The following is a 19,087-nucleotide window of genomic DNA, read 5'->3' as shown; positions in this document are numbered from 1 at the left end:
TGGAAGCATAAACAAGGAATTATGAATTACTAAAGAAGAAGGTTCTTTTTGATCATATATACATGGTATTATTTTACATTGACTCCATCGGACCTTAAATTTGATGCAATTTGAGCGCTGTTTTTTTTTTTCTTTTTTAAAAACCACATAATTCAGCAGGGAGGAAAATTAGCAGATTTTGTGTGGACAATCACAGAAACTTTCACAGAAAGCACATTTAACCAATGTTGTGTGCTGCATTATGGGAAGTTGGTTAAATGGTCAGGGTAGCCAACATTACCACATTGAAACATACATATGTTGCTATTCAGTGTCCTGTTCATACAAGCACATAGTACATATGGTGATGTCAGAAATCTAATAATAATGGATCCACTGTAGTTGGGGATTGAGGTCTAAATAAAGAGATGACAGATGGACAAATGTTTTCCTAGCTTCAAAGAAGACAGGTGGGAGAGAAGGACTTTAGATAATCAGAAAGAGCAGAAATGGTTAACCCAACAATGACCCATTAAGAAGGCTGTTGAGGTACAGTTGGACCTGAATAGGACCAGCTAGCTTAGTGAGGAGAAGATCCCTCTCACCCTTCACTCTCTGCATCTTAAATAGAAGAGAATCTTGGTGCAAGAGAATGCACTGGTAGAGAAGAGGGGCATTATTGTTTGGACTGTGATCCGTAAACTTCTGAGCTATTTTTCAGGCAGTAAATTTGGCCTGTAACAAGAGTCCAAAAATAAGATGATTGTAGTCAACAAGTCCAAAATTTCAAAAGCCTATGCAAAATGGTTCTCAAAGAGCTATGCTTTCTATTACTATTTGATACATTAGAATTGAAAGGGATCCTATTAAATTGTAAGTAAGAAGTAGCCAATAGCTAGGGAAAGCTGACTCTGTGTTGTTTTTGGCAAAATGCATGTTAGGAAAAAAAATCAGATAATAAAGTCTTCATATTCATAACTAGATGTGGCTCGTGAATTCTTTTCATTCGTTTGGGCTTTCCATTTCCTTGTCCTTTTCTAAAGTAATCTTTTTGCTTTTCTATTGAAATAACTCTTAGACTGAAATATTAAGACTGAACTATTTTGTTAAGTAGATTACTTGCAGCTCTTGTGAGGGTCAGTGTTTTCCCAAATATTGGTAAATACCTTTTCAAAATTAGTTTTCAGGATTAGAAAAGACAAAAATCAAAGCTGCAAAGAGACCTGTGTGGGGATACTTAAAAGGAAAGTAACAGCATGAGAACTCCCATCTATTAGTTTTAAAGGGGGCGGGGGCACAGAAAAACCAGACTCAGTTATACAGACCTAAGTCCCAGTTAATTGGGAGGTTGTAGGTTCAAAGATGGGCATTCAAGGCTGGACCCAGGTGAAATGTATGAGCCCTATCTAAAACATAACTAATGCAAAAAGGATTTGGGACATGAGTCAAGCAGTAGTGCACTTGTCTACCAAACACTAGGGTGTAGATTCAGAATCCAGCTTCAAACATAAAGTCAAGATAGTCTACTTAAAAATAATGCTAGCCAGGCCCTACTGCCTCATGCCTGTGTCCCTAGATACTCAAGAGGCGACTGAGATCTGGAAAATTGTGCTTCAGGTAATGCCTACCCAGGCAGAAAAGTTGACTAGAATCCATCTCTAAACCTGTCCTGTAGAGTGCAGCTCAAGACCAAGCCTTGCAAATGCAAGGCCCTTACCTCAACCCCCAATTCCTCTCAAAAAGTGTCTCCTAATTTAATAATTTATTGGTGTCTATTTCCTGTGCTAAGACATGATTTTATAGTTTTTAAATACCATTACAAGACAAAGCCACCTAAATCATATATACTTGAAATAGAATAGTCAATTGAGACGGATGCCCTCATTTTACTTTGAATATTTAAAAAATGCAAGGTATGTTTATTCTAAAGTTTTAGTCAAGTTCTATAATATTCAGATCAGTGATTGGAAATACACTTGACAGAGAACTTTTACTTGTTTATGTGTTAATTTATTATTTGTTTATTTTTGCATTTCTGGTGATTAATCCCAGACCAAATACATATTAGTTAGGAGAGCGCCATCGCAATGAACTATATATTCCCAGCTCAAAAGTGAGCTTATTATCAATAAGATGTCTATGAGGAAGGATGTACCCAGAAGAGAAAAAAAACAAAAACAAAAGCAAGAGCAGCATTTTAGATATTACAGCTCAATAGCTGTCTTTCCTAAGCATAGCCAAGCTACAACTAAGTCCAAGTTCACTGTGTATTTCTCTCCCCCGTATAGGCTTTTCTTGAAGAGCAAGGTGGTATGTTTTTCTCTGCACAAACGAATCAAACACCTCAGTATAAATCCTGAAGATTCCTTCCACCAGCCTGTGCCCTGGCAACTCCAAACTTTTTACCTACAATATAAAGGCTGGAGAAGAAGAGTCTCCTTCTGACCTCAAATTTCCTGCAAGCAAGATATTTTAGTGACTGTAAATGGTCCATTTATCTTCCCTGTCTTCTTATATTGAGTTGTTGGGTATTTTCCATCTCCACATTTAGAATGGAAGCCAATACTGAAGTGTGGTAAGTAAATTTCTGTGCTTACAAATTTGCTCAACTGGAAGATAAAGGAGCCAATATCTGGTCTACAAAATTAGAAAATTTTATTGGTCTTTTCTGTGTGTATATACACAGGTAATAAAATGTCTCTGATATTTTTGAAATATTTTCCATATTATAGATTGTCATCTGTTTATAAAGATGCATAATAATTATTTATCTATCTATTAATTTATTTTTTATTGTAACAAAACTGAGGCTTGAACTAAGGGCCTAGGTGTTGTCCCTGAGCTTTTGTGCTCAAGGCTAACAGTGTACCATTTGAGTTACAGCTCCTCTCCCAGATTTTTTGATAGTATTGGAGATAAAAATCTCAAGTACTTTCTTGCCTGGGCTGGCTTTGAACTGTGGTCCTCAGATCTTAGTGTCCTGAGTAGCTACAGCTACAGGTGTAATACAGGGGCACCTGGTATGGTTCGCACATATTTAGAGAGAGAATCATTCATGGAGTCTCCCAATTGCATAGGCTACAAGAGGCAGCTCATTTTTATTTCATTGTGTCTTTGATTATGAATTAGTGAGCTGAAAATTAACTAAGTATTAAACTATATGAGATGGAAAAAAAAGTCATTTTCCCATTAAATGACATGGATTCAAATTCCTTAGAAAATTTTAAATACTGAAATCATCTCCCTGAAGATCAAATTAAGAGAAAGAATAATTATGCACCAATTACAGATTTGAGTTTCCTGGTCAAATGAAAAATTTAACATTGTTATGTAGGATGGGATTTATAATTCATAGTAATCTCAGTTCTTGCCCATTTTAAAATCCACATCAGGAAGAAAAAGAAAATAACTTTGAATATAATAATTTGATTTTTATTATCACTCTTTGTTTTCAATATAAAATGTATCACAATTTTCAAATCAATAATAACTAGTATTTTGTGCATATGTATGCACAAACTCGAGACCTTAAACTTTCACTCAAACTTTCACTCCTTCTTGGTGCTCTACCATTGAGCTGTGCCTCAAGGTGCCCATATCTAGAATAAAAGCTGTTTTACTTTCCCACATCATTAACCATACACTGCCCAAAGGCCCACTGCCTACCTGGAGGCTTTGTATCAATGTTAACATTTTATGTTTGACAAATTCTTTCCATTTTCTTAATTGTTTCTATCTGTTAAGAATGAAAAAAAAATGTTTTCCTCCATTTTCACCAGAGAACAAAGAAGTGGAACAAAATTTATGAATTTCTGACCAAGGCTAAAAGAAATAGTGGACAAACATTGCATGTCTATTCCAAAGACCTGAGAGTTTATGATTTATTCTGTGAGGAGATGTTGAATATTTGGACCCTATATCCAAATATCATAGTGAACATATGTCATCCTCTCTACAAGACAGTCCTAGGTTATAGTGTTTTCCAGGCACAAATATAAATAGCAACCCCTTTCACTTTGAAAAGAAATGATAGTTGAACTAATAAATTATATGGTCACTCTTTCCCAAACAAATGAATGCATCATTTAAAATAAAAGGTCCTGATAGTGTACTTTCCTGATTCACTGTACAACATCTGCCAATTTTTAATTTTCCAAACCCGAAAAACAAACACTCGAAAATTACTCAAAATGCATCGTTGCTATATTCTCTTCTAAACAGAAGAGATAACTCACATAGTTTAAGTATTTTACAGCATTATTTAAATTTGCAACATGGCAGAAGGAGGTTTGCTATATTTAAAACATTTTCCTGATAGATATTCCAAAGATTAGAGAAAACACATAAAACTTACTTGGTGTAGAATGAAATATTATCATTAAAAATATTGTGTAGTTTTTAATAAGATTAAAATTTTACTTTCCTCGGGATGTATTAATACCTTTTCATTTATCTAAGTTTTGTTATATGAAACAACCCAGATTTGGGTAGCAGGGATTACATGCCTGTAATCCCAGCTACCCAGAAAGTGCAATCTGAGATTCATAGTTTGAAGTCACTGCAGGCAGAAAAGTCCATGATGCTTCTTATATCCAATTAATTACACAGAAAAAGCCAAATGTGGTGCTGTAGCACAAGTGGTAGAATGCTAACTTTGAGCCAAATAAACTCAGAGATGGTGTCCAGGTCCTCAGTTCAAGCCCCAGAGCTGGCAACAAAACAAAACAAACAACAACACCAACAACAACAAAAATCAAGCCAGAGCTATACCTATGAGAGAGATATCTTAAAATTATATATCAGACAGAATACACCAAGCCTGCTGATATTTGGAATGGGAACACTTTTTTTCATGGAGAACTTTTAAATACAGTGCATCTACCATGCTCAAATAATTCCACACAATGAATAACTCATACTCAAAATAACATAGATTGCATTTCTGCACAGACTCTCAGCTCAGTTTGGGGTTCATAATGGCTTTATTTTTACTTCGACATACTCAAATGATTTCCATTAAAAAAAAATCTTGGCACAACTAGTAGAGAAAAAAGGAAAAAAAATCCCTAAGTTTGTATTAACTTTGTTAATTAGGAATGACTGTCAGATGAGTTGTCCGTCTGTCTTTAAGAAGAGTGAACATGCTATTGTTTCTGTGTTGTTTATCAGCAAGTAGGAGATAGCAAAGCGTCTCTTGAGGAACTGAGTCACATTATGGTAAAAGGGGAGGTCAGAACATATTTAACACAAGTCATAGAACGTGATTTGTAAAGCCAGTTTTCTGAAAATCCACTACATCTTTTTTTTTTTTGGCCAGTCCTGGGGCTTGGACTCAGGGCCTGAGCACTGTCCCTGGCTTCTCCTTGCTCAAGGCTAGCACTCTGCCACTTGAGCCACAGCGCCACTTCTGGCCATTTTCTGTATATGTGGTGCTGGGGAATCGAACCCAGGGCCTCATGTATATGAGGCAAGCACTCTTGCCACTAGGCCATATCCCCAGCCCCCACTACATCTTTTAAACAGTTGTAGTAAACCATCCAAAACTATACCAAGAACCAAATTTGACTCTTCTAAATATGTGCTTGGAAACAATTCAAAAATTAAACTGTTGCCTATTGCAAGGCCACCCTCTCCCCCAGCAAAATGAAAAAGGAAACCTGGAAAAATATGTATACTCTATTTTTTGCTAACCATTTAAAATAGTTAAAAACTAAAGGGAAATATATTAGAACAAGAGTGATTTTGAAAATGCTTATTCAATATTATGTGTATGTATGTACGCATGTATACACCCATATCAGCTTAGGAACATGAATGTATACATGAGCTAGATTAAAAATAAATAAATAAAACATAAGAACACGCCTGATAAGTCATAGACTATAGTTAAAGCACATGGGTATCCAGGCTGGGTTCTCAAGAACTAATGAAATGGATTAAATATCCTTTGTGAGCGAAAGACTTACAGGAAATCAGTTTGTATTAGCTCCCAAATAATACTGATAAGAAGTGTCCTTCAAGAAGGATTTTCTGATCTAATTGCTATTATTAAAGTCAGTACAGGCTTAAAACAAATACCTCTAATATGTACACACAAACCAGGCAAAATTAGAATAGACTTTCCCTAAAGACTTGGTAAACATTCAATTAAAACTTTACAATTGCAAAGTTCAAGCCTGGCTTGTCTGCTGACAGAGATCTCAATATCTTAGTTTCTGCACATTTTTATGGAGGTTCAAACATATGCTGCATTTTCTCAAGCTAGCTGATAGCAATATTCAGTGGGATAAAATTAATTTTCACAGCATCAATTTTCTTATCTATTAAGTAGTTAGAAAAATGGAGTGATGTAATTGACTGTCATTGAATTGATAAAGAGGATGGCCACTATTTATGGGTGAACACAGAAATATTTCATGGTATTGTTCAGTGTTATTATATAAGTGTACTTTAGTTTCCAATTTATATTTTACCCAGTTGCACAAAGTTAATATCTTTACCTTCATTTTTCTTGATGGTGAAATTAGGATTGTTGGCCATTTCCGGAAGGAGACTGTATAAGAAATAATGTCCAGTTTTGGGATCGTCTTTGTCTGTCGCACTTACTGTCTGAATGACCTGTAACACAAAATTGACGTCAGCATTTCTGATCACAGCAGAAGGGGCTCCTGTGCCTTTGAAAAGCTTCCTGATATCCCCCTTTTGCGGTCTGACACACAGGCCCAAGGACTCTTTCTCAGCTTTCTAAATTTCTAAATTGATGGTTTGTGCCAAGAACAGGGAGAAAAAAGTATCCATCACAATTAAAAACCTCAGGTTTGATAAGTTGATGAAAATTAAGAACATTACCTTCTTGTCCATTTGGTGTCTGTGGCTTGAAATAGCAAAGTTAAGTGTATTTGAAAAATCCACTGGGAAATTACTGGTTTCTTTCCAATTTGAGTATTTACGGGCATCTAGAATGAGATTTGGAATTGTTACAGTGATTGCTCTTTGGCTCCTGGGAGGATGTTGGAGGTAGAGGGTTTAAATCTTGAATCCTCACTATTCTTCGTTCCTCCTATTCATCTGGTTACCCGTACTTGCCAAATAGGCTGTTCTTCGGCACAAACATCGCTGTGGCAGACCTTTCTGATGGATTGCATCTGTTCCCTCCCCATAATGAGCACTCCTTTTAAGGCGAGTGGATAACGTATGCAAACAATGCTTTGGAGTGTATCCTGAGATGTATAAATTACAGGGATTAGGAGAATTACCACTGTGCAGAGAACTGCTTGGTAGACACCGATTCTTGGAATTAGTGTATATTGAATGCACTTGCTTTCCTTGCAAAGCAAATGCAGGCTTAATGCCAGGTTGTCTCTTGGGATGTCAGAGAATTATCTCAATTAATAGTCATGATTTCATGATACTTTCCTATTTCAATATAAGTCATTATGCCAGAGCTAAGAGAGTTAAAATACCATTCATTATCTTCTCTCCTGAAAATACCTATAGTATGTATCCTACAGAAAAAAAAAAAATAGTTGATGAAGGAAGGCAGTATAAGTGATAATAGATTTAGCATTTAAAAACAGTAACAGAGAAAAAATAAAAATTTTATATTCTGAAAACATTGGAATTCTGTTTGGTTTATGAAATTTTGATAATTGTGTGATTATGCCAAATCTAATAGGTGCATTTGAACTTTTAGTTAACATAGAGCTTTGCAAATTACATTTTTTAAAAATACCTCAATTGATTTATTCCTTTCATAAAAGAATTTCTTTATAATTTTTGACCTAAGAAACATTGTAGCCACAACATAGATCTCCGGTAGTTTTGATCATTTGCATTATATCCCACACACAATTCATGATAGACAATGCCTTAATAAAGTTAAAAATAAAATAACTTCCAGCTCTCCATTTTTAATTTGAACAGAGTGTTACCTTGGTTTAGAATATTTTCAAGAATTTGTTGTCTAGTTATAATGTCTTATGGCCAATAATAAATATAAATAGATTGACAAATATGATACAATGGTAACAAAAAATGCCACACATCATTAAGGAAGAGAGATAGTAAATAAGAGGACACTGATTTCAAACTGGCCAATCATCTGCAGTCACCATTTTTAATCATCTTTAGAGTATAAGCTTAAGGAAATTTTGTAACTCTTTTTTTTGAAAGCCCAGTGTAAAAATAATATGTTATTCAGATTATTGATTGGAATACCCAATCACAATCACTGGATTTTCTTAATTGTTCAAAGAAGTATTAGTCAGTATTATTATTATAGTTGTTTTAGATAAACATTGCTATTTATTGATGACTTGGCACTATGATAAGTGTAACGACTCTGGCTTTACTCCAACAGGGACCCAATATAATCAGATTAGAGGAGAATAAAATTGTATTTACCATAGCTAAACACATAGCATATTTGCTTTGACGTTAAATGCAGAAAAAAAATTCCCGAGGTTATAGTTTCTTAAAAATAGAAATGACTGAAAGTGCAGGGAGAAAATATGTCAAATATAGATAACACTCTTGGACAGCATGAATGTACAAGTATTTAACAGAAAAATATGAGCTGATCAGAAATTAAACTTAAAAAAATTGTTAAAGGGAGGTTTTGCAGCCTTGAGTTCAACCTCCAGTATGATAGATAGATAGATAGATAGATAGATAGATAGATAGATAGATAGCTATTAAGGAAATGAGAAGGTTATTTTTCTCGGATCTACCTTTTTCATTCTTCAATGATTAGCACCATTTACACTATTTCTAAGTAATCTTGAGGGAAAAGGCTCTTATATGATGCCTAATGATGTCAGCTCTGTCTACCTGAGTGCTGATTAGCTAAACCAGCATAACAAAAGGATCAATAATTTAGCTCACTTGCAGTAAGAGTGGGGGACCACATCTAAGAAATTTAGTTTGGATGTCAGGAAATGGAGTATAATTTTCCCCATATGGGTCAATTAAACCAGGAAGTCTTGGGGTGGTATCTAGCCATCTGAATTTTCTGTGGCCTTCTGTGTCATTCTGGCTCAAGTTCAAGTCTTAGACTCAGTGTGTCAAATCAAGAAAGATTGGTGTTCAGAGTCTTTGTCTTCATTTAGTAAAAGAGTTAGTATAGTAAAACTTCAGTGAGCTCCTTGCCTAATATATAGGGACGTCAGTAATTAAAATGGTAATTTTAAAATCATCTTCCAAATAGTGTATAAACTGGCCATGGGAGATTTGTTGTTAAACCATGTTTGATATTTTGTTTTATTCTGATATAGAGATAATGTAAATAGCCACTACCTGGGAATTTGATCTAAAAGTAGATGCATGGTAGATCACGTGAATGACTATGCATTAGGATATACTGACTGAGAAAGCAGCAATCAGGCCAGGCACTGGTGGCTGATGCTTGTAATCCTAGCTACTCAGGAGGCTGAAATCTGAGCATTACTGTTCGAAGCCAGCCTGGGCAAGAAAGTCTGTGTGGCTTTTATCTCCAATTAACCACCAGAAAACTGGAAGTGGTGCTGTGGGTCAAGATGTAGTGCACTAGCCTTTAGGCTGAAGAGCTCAGGGACCGTGGCCAGGCCCAGAGTTCAAGCCCCATGACCACCACCAACAAGAAAGTAAAAATTCCCACTCATTCAATAACATGTAAATGTACTTAGCTTTAAACAGTGGAAAGAAAAGAACGGATTTACTCAAGGAGATGCAACTCCAGAGAAAACAAGACCCAGGAAAATCGAGTAGATGGAAGACAGATTGTACACAGGTTCCACTGTTAGCTACTATTACTTATGTTGACTTTATTAAAAATAATTAGGCAATTATTTCTTTGAAATAATACAAGGGGGTCCTATAGATGTTCTAGGAATTTAGGAATAAGTATTTAACTTTCAGTTTAAATATTTCCTTTTCTACCTATAAAGTTGGATGCAATTGAAAAACTCTAATGGTTAATAATTTCTTGTGAAATTTATCCAATTTCAAGGGAAGCAGAGAGCAATCAATGTGGGGTGTGTGTGTGTGTGTGTGTGTGTGTGTGTGTGTGTGTGTGTGTGTGTGTGTTTCTGTGCATTCATGCACATTGTATATTCTGCTCCCTAAGATTAAGACAAAACCTGAATGAATTCCAGGGCCATGTTTAAATTTTGGTGTGAAGAATCTCTGATCTAATCCCTAAAACTTACAGATGTGAAATCACATGATTTTTCTAAGTCATTAGACTGAAAAAGATGTATGAGAATTTTGTATATTCCATATTTCTGAGTGTAAAGAAAACTCTGTAGGTTATCCTAAGTCAGGTTATTTTATGAAGGGTTATGAGACTGTATTTGAGTAGTTCACAGTAACTCCAGTATTTAGTAATGGTAGAGGATTGCCATTAATAACTTCAGAAAAGCCAAGCACAGCAAGCAATATACTTCTGACGATCTAATCTGTTCACAAGGATAACAGGATCATGGGATCACATTTGCCTGTGAGTTCCTGCAGTTGTTATTCATTGATCACCTCTTAGGCACCAAGCATAAAAATCCATGAGATCTTTCTCCCCTCTCACTATTGTTTTCTCAATGGTGAGTTCTGACAAAACAAATTAATGTATGTGTAAAGAGAGGACAACAAGCACCTTCTACATACAAATCCTCACATTGCCTTAAGAAGAAACATTAGTTAAAAGACCTAGCAGTATCACAGAGCATCCAAACATTAAATATCATATATCAGATATGTTTGATTACAAACTCAGTCTTTCCCCATCCTCTGACATGCCAGGAGGCCTCAAGAACATGCAGAAATTTACAATTCCTATGAATGCATTGCACTACCATTGTCTTTGAGTTTCCAATATTCTGCTAAATGGAGAAGGAAGAGCAATCCATCCTCCTTGCTCATGTCCTGTGTCTTAGCAATAGAAGGGCTTCTTCTGAATTCTAAGTTGTAGAAGAAATAACTAATTTACATTTGAAATCCAAAGTTCTGTCTGATTGTGGAAAAGGTGGAGAGAGGAGCAACTGTTTGCAACATTTGGCAACCTTCTTCAAGGATTTAGGAATATAGGGGTTTTACCTACAAAGATTTGGCAAGGATAGGGACTTGTCTGAAATCGAAGCCCACTGTCACTTTCATAAGAAAGACTGTTTCCTTTTCTTCAGGTTCCTCTGTAGTGAGATGAATTGGAATGTGAGGTTGGGAGTGTCAGTGAGGAAAAAAAAAAGTAAAATCAAAGGTGGTGGTAGAATAGCACATATTTAAAGTTTTTGATTTTGTTATTATTGTCAGTTAAATTCAAATTCATTAACTTTTCTGAAAATCTTGCCACTTTCTTAGGAGCAGTAATGTTTACACTGAGAATCAATGGATGGCCCACAACTCAGCTCCATATGGCTTTACCAATGTGCAAATAAATTTATTTTAAATATTTCGGTGTGTATTTAATTTAGGGAAATAAAATCCATGGATGAGTTAAGAGAACAGTATCCCTAATCATGTAAAACATAAAAAAAATGGATTGAAAAGCAATTTCTTAAGAAAAGGGTCATTGAAAATAAAAAATGTGCGTGAAAGAGAAATCAAAATTTCATAACCATGATTAATTGAAAGAGGAGAAAAGAGAGGTATTTTGGAATTATATCAGAATCTCACAATGACCTAATTATACCCCAAGTGTATAATATAGTTTAAATGTAATCAACATCATCATATCCCTGTGAAGTATATATCCACAATGTTTTGAATAATTTTCATGACAATCCAGTCCCTACCAAGTTTTTTTTTTCTATTCCCCCAAGGAGTCTTTATCTTTTCTTTTTTGATTTTGCTCCAAATAGACCACTATTCAGAGGAGACAGCTTAGAAGTATAATCTACAAAAGAGTCAAACAAAATTTTATTTGCTTCTTTTAAATACTAGGTGAAATCCATTGGTTTCTGGGTAGGCATGTGTACCTGCAACAACCCAGTTCAGAAATTAAAACAATTTCTTCAGTGTTGTGGCTAAAACAATCTCTTCAGTGTTATGGCTTGTTTTCCATCTCTTTGTGTTTAGTGACAATAAATTCAGGCAAAACAAAATAAACACCAAGTAACATTGGCTTAATGATAGGCTTGTATGAAATTGGGCTTCCTTTGTGGCATTCTTCTGCTTTCTTCATTCTTATGCTGGCCCCTGCACACCTCACATGTTGTATATACTACTGAAATGATCGATATTGCAAAGAAACCAGTCCTTCTATTAGTCTCCTTTACAAGTCCTTCAATAGTTTAGTTGAACCAGTGAGTAAAAGCCACATATTTTTAGCATAGCTCAGTACTTTCAATTGTCAATCTCCTCTCTCTCCAGCTTATTTCTGATCTGCATGTATCCCACTGCCTCTTGATAATCATGACCATTACTTCCTAATCTGGAGCGTGTACTGTCCTTTATTCTCACAGACCAAGTTTTGGATATTGAGTTCCATTCACCACTAATCCTAAATATCCTCTGATGGAAATGTGAAAGATTTTAGAATGCACTATATGTGAGGAAGCAAAATATTATCTGAACTGTTGGTTATAGGAATCCTACCAACACACACACACTACCACCACCATCACCACCACCACCATACCACTATGTAGATGGATAGTCTACAATAAAACTTTTCACCAGAAACTCCCTTCTAGAAATTTTATCTTCTAACACTCCACCTACATCCTTAAGATCTTTACAGGTGTTTTTAATATTTGTATGAAGATATATCTACAGGTTGGTGAGGGTACATTGTGAGAAGTAATTTCCTTGACTGTCTATCTAGCAATATATTGGTACTAGATTGTATCCAATGTATGTGTTTAGCATAAAGTCAATGTCTTAGTATTTATGGTACATAGGGATTCACTCAAAATTGCATTCCCTGTTATGCCATACACAATCAAAGAAAACAGGCATAACCATGTGGTGACCTATTTACCATCCTAACTTCATATTCAGTAACTCATAGGTTGATAAAACAAGAGTAGATCGGTTTGAATCTCATATGATTTTGGAAACATCATTTATAGTATGTTTTTCCTCTGCAGATCACCAGTTTTCATTTTATTAATGGCCCAGACAATAGATATAGTACTTGTAATCCCACAAGAGATTCAGCTAACACTTACAGAGGCTGCACATAAAGATTTCTAAAAGGATGTATACAGCCTATGTTTCTTTGTTTAGTTCCAATGAGTTTAAAATATTAAGAACAAATACTAACTTAAAGTTACAGGAGGAAGAATGAATTGTGAGTCCTATTTTGAAAAATAAGGCACTTGTAAATAATCAGAAGACTATGTAAAGATAGGATGTCAGACTATAGTCTATTGTTGATTAACTTAGAAATCATTTATAGTATGTTGTTCAAAAAACTCATAAAGTCATGGCAATAAAGAAAACTATTGTTATTTTCAACATACCATGTGAAATGATGCCTTTTTCTTTTGTCTCTCCTGGCCCCCATGGTTTTATCCCTGCTGCTGTCACTGTAACTGATTTTGGTACCCTGGGTTTTATATATATATATATATATATATATATATATATATATATATATATGTATATGTATAGGAACTAGTGAACTGGAGGGGAACATCAAAATGGAGAGACAAAGGGTAAAAGTGAATCAATGCAATAGCAATATTTAAAGCAATATTTAAATATGCTGTAAACCAACTGTACAACTCAGGGGAGGGTGGGGATGTAACTGGAGAAGGGGGAGAAAAATGAGGGAGGAGGTAAAAAGCTTGATAAGAAATATATTCACTGTCTTACATATGAAACTTCTCTGTACACTATTTGACAATAAATAAATTAATTAAAAATTAAAAGAAACTAATAAAGGACATTGTGTTCCTTAGACTTTGAGAATGGTGAAAATATATAGAGGTTAAGTTTACTTACTCTAAAATATTTGAATCACATGAGTTGTGAACTTCAGCCTCCATATCCAAATTTTAGAGTATTTTGCATGGACATAAGGAGATACTTGCAATGAGACCCAAGTCCATATATGGACTTATGTGCTTATATATACAAACCAAACTTCACATAACATTTTTAGTTTCTGTTTTGTGATCTGTTACTCAAGGTCATTTGTGAAGTTTTCTAGATGTGGCATCATGTTGATATTCAAAAACATTTAGGGTTTTGGAGCAATTTAAATATTAAATTTCAAAATCGAACTAATATTTATCATAACTTCCTATTAGGCTTGTAAGATATGTGTATCTAAATTTTTATATCTGTTGATTCTTGAGATATGACACTTTTAACCAACTCATACTTTAACCCTGAGTCACACACTTTGTAAATAATAACGGTGTAACTCACAATTATGTTGTTTGAACCCTACACTATTCAATTATATTTCTTCATTTGGGCTTTGTCTTTCTGTCAAAATTCTACCACAAAACTTGGTTAATGATCCTCTTGAAATAGATTTCGTTATATATGTTCTCATCATATATTACTTCATGCACCCCATTAATTCACCACCTCCTTATTCTAAACAGAATAAAGTGAATATAGTATTTTGTGCTCTTTGTTTAGGCCATCCATTCCATCTGTTTTAAAATCAATCCTGTCTCCCTCCTGTGTATGCAGATAGATCATGAAAGATGCCTGCTGGCAGGAAAGTTAAAATTAAATCTCCTACACTTACTGCTTCACAAGTGTTATGAAATGCTATCATTTTATTTCATTTTATTGTTTCCTATTTATTAGAAAAAAAAGACTCATAGAAACTAAAACAGCAATAAATTCACAAATGTATTCATTGCTGGTGTTTATCAAGGGATAATTATCTTTTCTCTCTTTATGAGACTTTCTATATTTTCACCTTGGTTTTCACAGAATGTTTTTGAGCGACATGAGGTGCTTTTGTTTTGGGAACCAATTGTGTATTGTTGATCTAAATCTTATTATGATCATGAATATTTTTCTAGGAGATTTGTGTTGCATAGGCAATGAACTTTCAAAATCTACTTCTTTGGAGAGAATTTTATGACCCTAGAAAATGCAAGACATCCTTAAAAATTGACTTTTATATACATCTTTTCCAAGTTTCAGGGTCTTAAGTAAAACCTATACTCCTTTATCAGCCTCAGCATCCATATCTATAAAATAGGATTGTAAAACCCAATTGCCAGAGCCACAATATAGATTATATCAAACGTTTATGTATATTACTTCATATATATGCAAGTCCATCATTGATTACTTTTCCACCAATTTCCAACTTAGGACATAAATATTTTAATTATAGCATCTTAAAAGGTCTTGCTGCTTCACATGCATTTATGTATGTGTACATATGTTATCCAGACATGAAGCTACTTACAGTCTCACACTTGCTCATTACACTCTAGCCAGATACATCTTCAAATCTTCAAAGGAATAAGATCTTTTTCCCTTTAGGGTCCTTGCACAGGACATGCTGCTGGCTAGATGGGTCTGTTCATGCCTAGTCTTTCCTCATTTACCGTAAACAATACTCACTTGAAAGGTAAGTTTCTCTGGCAACGCTATTACCTATCTGAATTTTCTTTGTTCTCCTCTGTCCAGTTGCTTTAATGTTCATTTTCACAGTTTCCAACAATTCAGATATCATTTATTCATTCTCCCTATAAACTTTCCTCCATACTAAGCTTCATAAAAATAGTTTTCATGATTCCAGTGTTGCACCAGATCATATCACAATAATTAACAGCTTGGCATAATAAATATTGATCAGTAAATGAACAATTTTGACATCCAGAGGTGAGCATGAATTCCAGTGTCTGCGAGTATAGCTATTTCCACAGTAATATCTAATAACTCACCTTATATGACATTTTTCATTTCCAAATAATATGAGCTGGGGATGAAATTCTAAAGTGTTGTGAATATTATTTGAGTGCCAGGTATAGATTGCTATGTATTTTTATGTATGTATTCAGCTACAGATTGCTGTATGATGTTTATGTAAACATGAGAACCATCATAATAAGTACAACTTGATTACTATGGAGTTGGTTAGTGAAAGAAAGATGAGATTCAAGGAGGGGAACTAATGAGTTTCCATTTTTCCTGGCACCAGTGGTCCATACCTGAAATTATAGCTACCCAGGATGCTGAGGTCTGAGTATTGTGGTTCAAAGCCAGACCAAGAAGAAAAGTCTATGAGCTCTTATCTCCAATTGATTACCAAAAACTTGGAAGTGGAGCTTTTGCTCAAATGGTAGACTGCTCACTTGAGCAAGAGAAGCTCAGAGAGAGAGCCAAGGCCCTCAGTTTAAATCCTAGGACAAACACACACACACACACACACACACACACACACACACACACACACACACACACATCCTGGGTTTTTTGTTTCTTTTTCTTTTTAACCTAAACATAATTATGCAATACTAAACAGAAGATCTTCATAGTATACATGAACGTAAAGATCAAATTATACTCTACTAGGTTGGTATATAGTTGCATCCTATTTATTTGTAATAGCTCTTTCCTGAAGATAAGAATAACTCATGCAGTTGGTTGCTTAACGAACTTTCAAACAAGGAGCATTTGCTGATACTCAAAGGGAACTTGATTTGAACCAAGAAAGGTAATACTCGGCTCAATATTTGCAATGATGAATCATCTAAAACAAGTGATTCTAAATCTATATATGGTAAACAAGATTATTTGTGATCCAGAACATTCTAGCTCAATTCTATTAAGGGAATAAAATGCAATGTGGAGTTAAGAAGAGATCATCTAGACTGATCACAGAAGTTGTACATTATTCTTTCATGTTTGTTTTTGGAAAGGGGTACTGTCATGTCTATTGCAAGAATTTACTGAGTTCTCCATCATTTTTACCTGCCCCTCCACTCCATCTAGCTAGACTACCATTCCCTTTAGACAGCATTTGTTTTTATTGCCAGTTGTCCCTTTTCAGTACATTTTGGACTTTTCCTACATACAGTGGTTATTTCCATGTCCCTACTTCTTCTCTTCAGAAACCTTGTTTCCTGAGGATATTGAAGCATTTTCTTGCAAATCTACCATTTCTAAGTTACATCCCAATTGGCCACAGAGAAAATTCTATGATGAAAATAAGACTAATTTGCCTGGCGAAGTCCTGAATCTTCGTTGATATCCTTTGATAAATTACTCTATCAGGAATGTGGACTGTGAGACACATCTTTGCTTTATAATTTTGTAAATACTAATATACATTCCTGTAAGGAAAGAGTGTCATTTATTCAATTCACCATCTTAACCTAGAGTCAAATGATATGTAAGTGACCCTATCAAGCTTTGACTGAATTCATGTCTAAAGACTTAAGTTGTCTTCTGTCATTTGGCTTGAGGCAACTTACGTAAAACTACTCAATTTTGTTTTTAAGTAGAAAAAACTAGGAATCATAATTAATTCTTCTGAGGCTTATGTAACAGAAGAACTATTTTAAAAGATTCCAAGAACAAGAGTTTTAAGCTGACTTGTATAGTAGATTATAGCCTCCAATTTCCTATGACAGTGATGGTTAACTCTCTAGAGGAAAAAAAATGACAAGTCACATTCTACTTTAGAATCGTAAGAAGATGGTAGAATGAGGTACAATTTCTAATCGTATTTTCAAAGTGTATCTCTATCTCTCCTAGCACAGATAGACTCTGAATAAGTAGGAATTGTACAGGTAGGGTGAAGGGGCCTCCCTGCTCTTCTTTTAAATTCTGATTTTGTTTATAGGAGTCAAACTATGTAGAAAAGAGTAATTGCAATTGATACTTTATAAATGACATCTTTCTTTCCTTCTTTTTTCTTTCTTCCTTCTTTCCTCCTTCCCCTTCCCTTGCTCCCTCCCTCCCTGACTGCTTTCTTCTTTTCTTTCTTTCTTTCTTTCTTTCTTTCTTTCTTTCTTTCTTTCTTTCTTTCTTTCTTTCTTTCTTTCTTTCTTTCTTTCTTTCTTGTTTGCTTGCTTGCTTGCTTGCTTTTTTTCCTCTTTCCTTCTACATTTCCTTCCTTCCTTCCTTCCTTCCTTCCTTTCTTCCTTCCTTCCTTCCTTCCTTCCTTCCTTCCTTCCTTCCCTCCTTCCTTCTTTCCTTCTTTCCTTCTTTCCTTGGTTTTGTTCTGGTCCAGAGAGTTGAACTCAGGGCCTCAAGAGCTTGTTGCTTTTCTCATTCAAGGCTGAATTACTACCTTTGGGCCATGTCTCCAGTTTTTGCCTGTTAACTGGAAAATATAGTCTCCTGGATGTTTCTCCCCAGGCTGGTTTCAATTCGACATTCTCAGATTTTAGATGCCTGGGTAGTAAGATTATAGGAATGAACCACCATCACCTGGCAATGATAGGGTTTTTCATTCTACTACATGTTTTAAACACCTCCTTACCTAGGCTCTTACAGTTCAAGCAGTTTATATTGACAAGGTATGTTAGTGGCTTGCTTGTGATTGTTACTAAAGGACCCATCAACAGCATTTCCCAGGAAACTCACTCTAAGTTAGCCTGAAAGCCATACCTTCTGGGTCAAACACACGCTGCAATGCCATCCCTATGCCTTCTCTGAGGCTATTACAAAGCAGATATTCACTGAGGAAAATATTGAAATGATTATCAAATTACTCCTAATGACATTTCTAATACTGAGTGTTCATGTCAGTGTGATAACCTGAAAGTGGAGAGTCCACGTGTGCAGTGTAAAAGAAATGAGGGCAGGTGTATATATATAACAAACATTTGTAAATGTGTATCAAAATTGCAGATGGAATAAATGAATTGTGTAAAACATTCAATATAAGTAATTAGATACTGAGTATTAAAGCTGCCTAGAAATGATATAAAGAATAAACATGAATTCTGGCTGACACAACCAGCTCAAAAAATCAATGAACAGTGGCCTAGGTATGCTTCAAGCAGTCAGCCATATGTCCAAAAGTCATGCTAAATAGTCAAAAATGGATCCTATCATGTAACCAAATAACCTCTACTGACCATGCCCAAACACATTCACATCCATTAGAGATGTTCGGACACAAACACACACACACACACACACACACACACACACACACACACTGCTTTACAAAACAAGTCAATTGTGATTTGCAAAAAAGTCATAA

At 35.0% G+C, this 19,087-nt stretch overlaps 1 protein-coding gene across 4 annotated transcripts in view; it reads right to left on the bottom strand.

Annotated features, from left to right (window-relative positions):
* Cdh8 (cadherin 8) overlaps positions 1 to 19,087 on the bottom strand; it is a 335,462-nt gene that overhangs the window by 44,565 nt on the left and 271,810 nt on the right. For all 4 annotated transcript variants that reach the window (XM_048355444.1, XM_048355442.1, XM_048355446.1 and 1 more), the window contains exon 10: positions 6,480 to 6,597. In XM_048355444.1, coding sequence (XP_048211401.1) covers positions 6,480 to 6,597 — 118 coding nt within the window. The remainder of the gene's footprint in view (positions 1 to 6,479; positions 6,598 to 19,087) is intronic.

Source organism: Perognathus longimembris, chromosome 10, assembly GCF_023159225.1.
Source record: "Perognathus longimembris pacificus isolate PPM17 chromosome 10, ASM2315922v1, whole genome shotgun sequence".
Classification (NCBI taxonomy): domain Eukaryota; kingdom Metazoa; phylum Chordata; class Mammalia; order Rodentia; family Heteromyidae; genus Perognathus; species Perognathus longimembris.
This window is presented reverse-complemented; position numbering and strand designations above follow the sequence as displayed.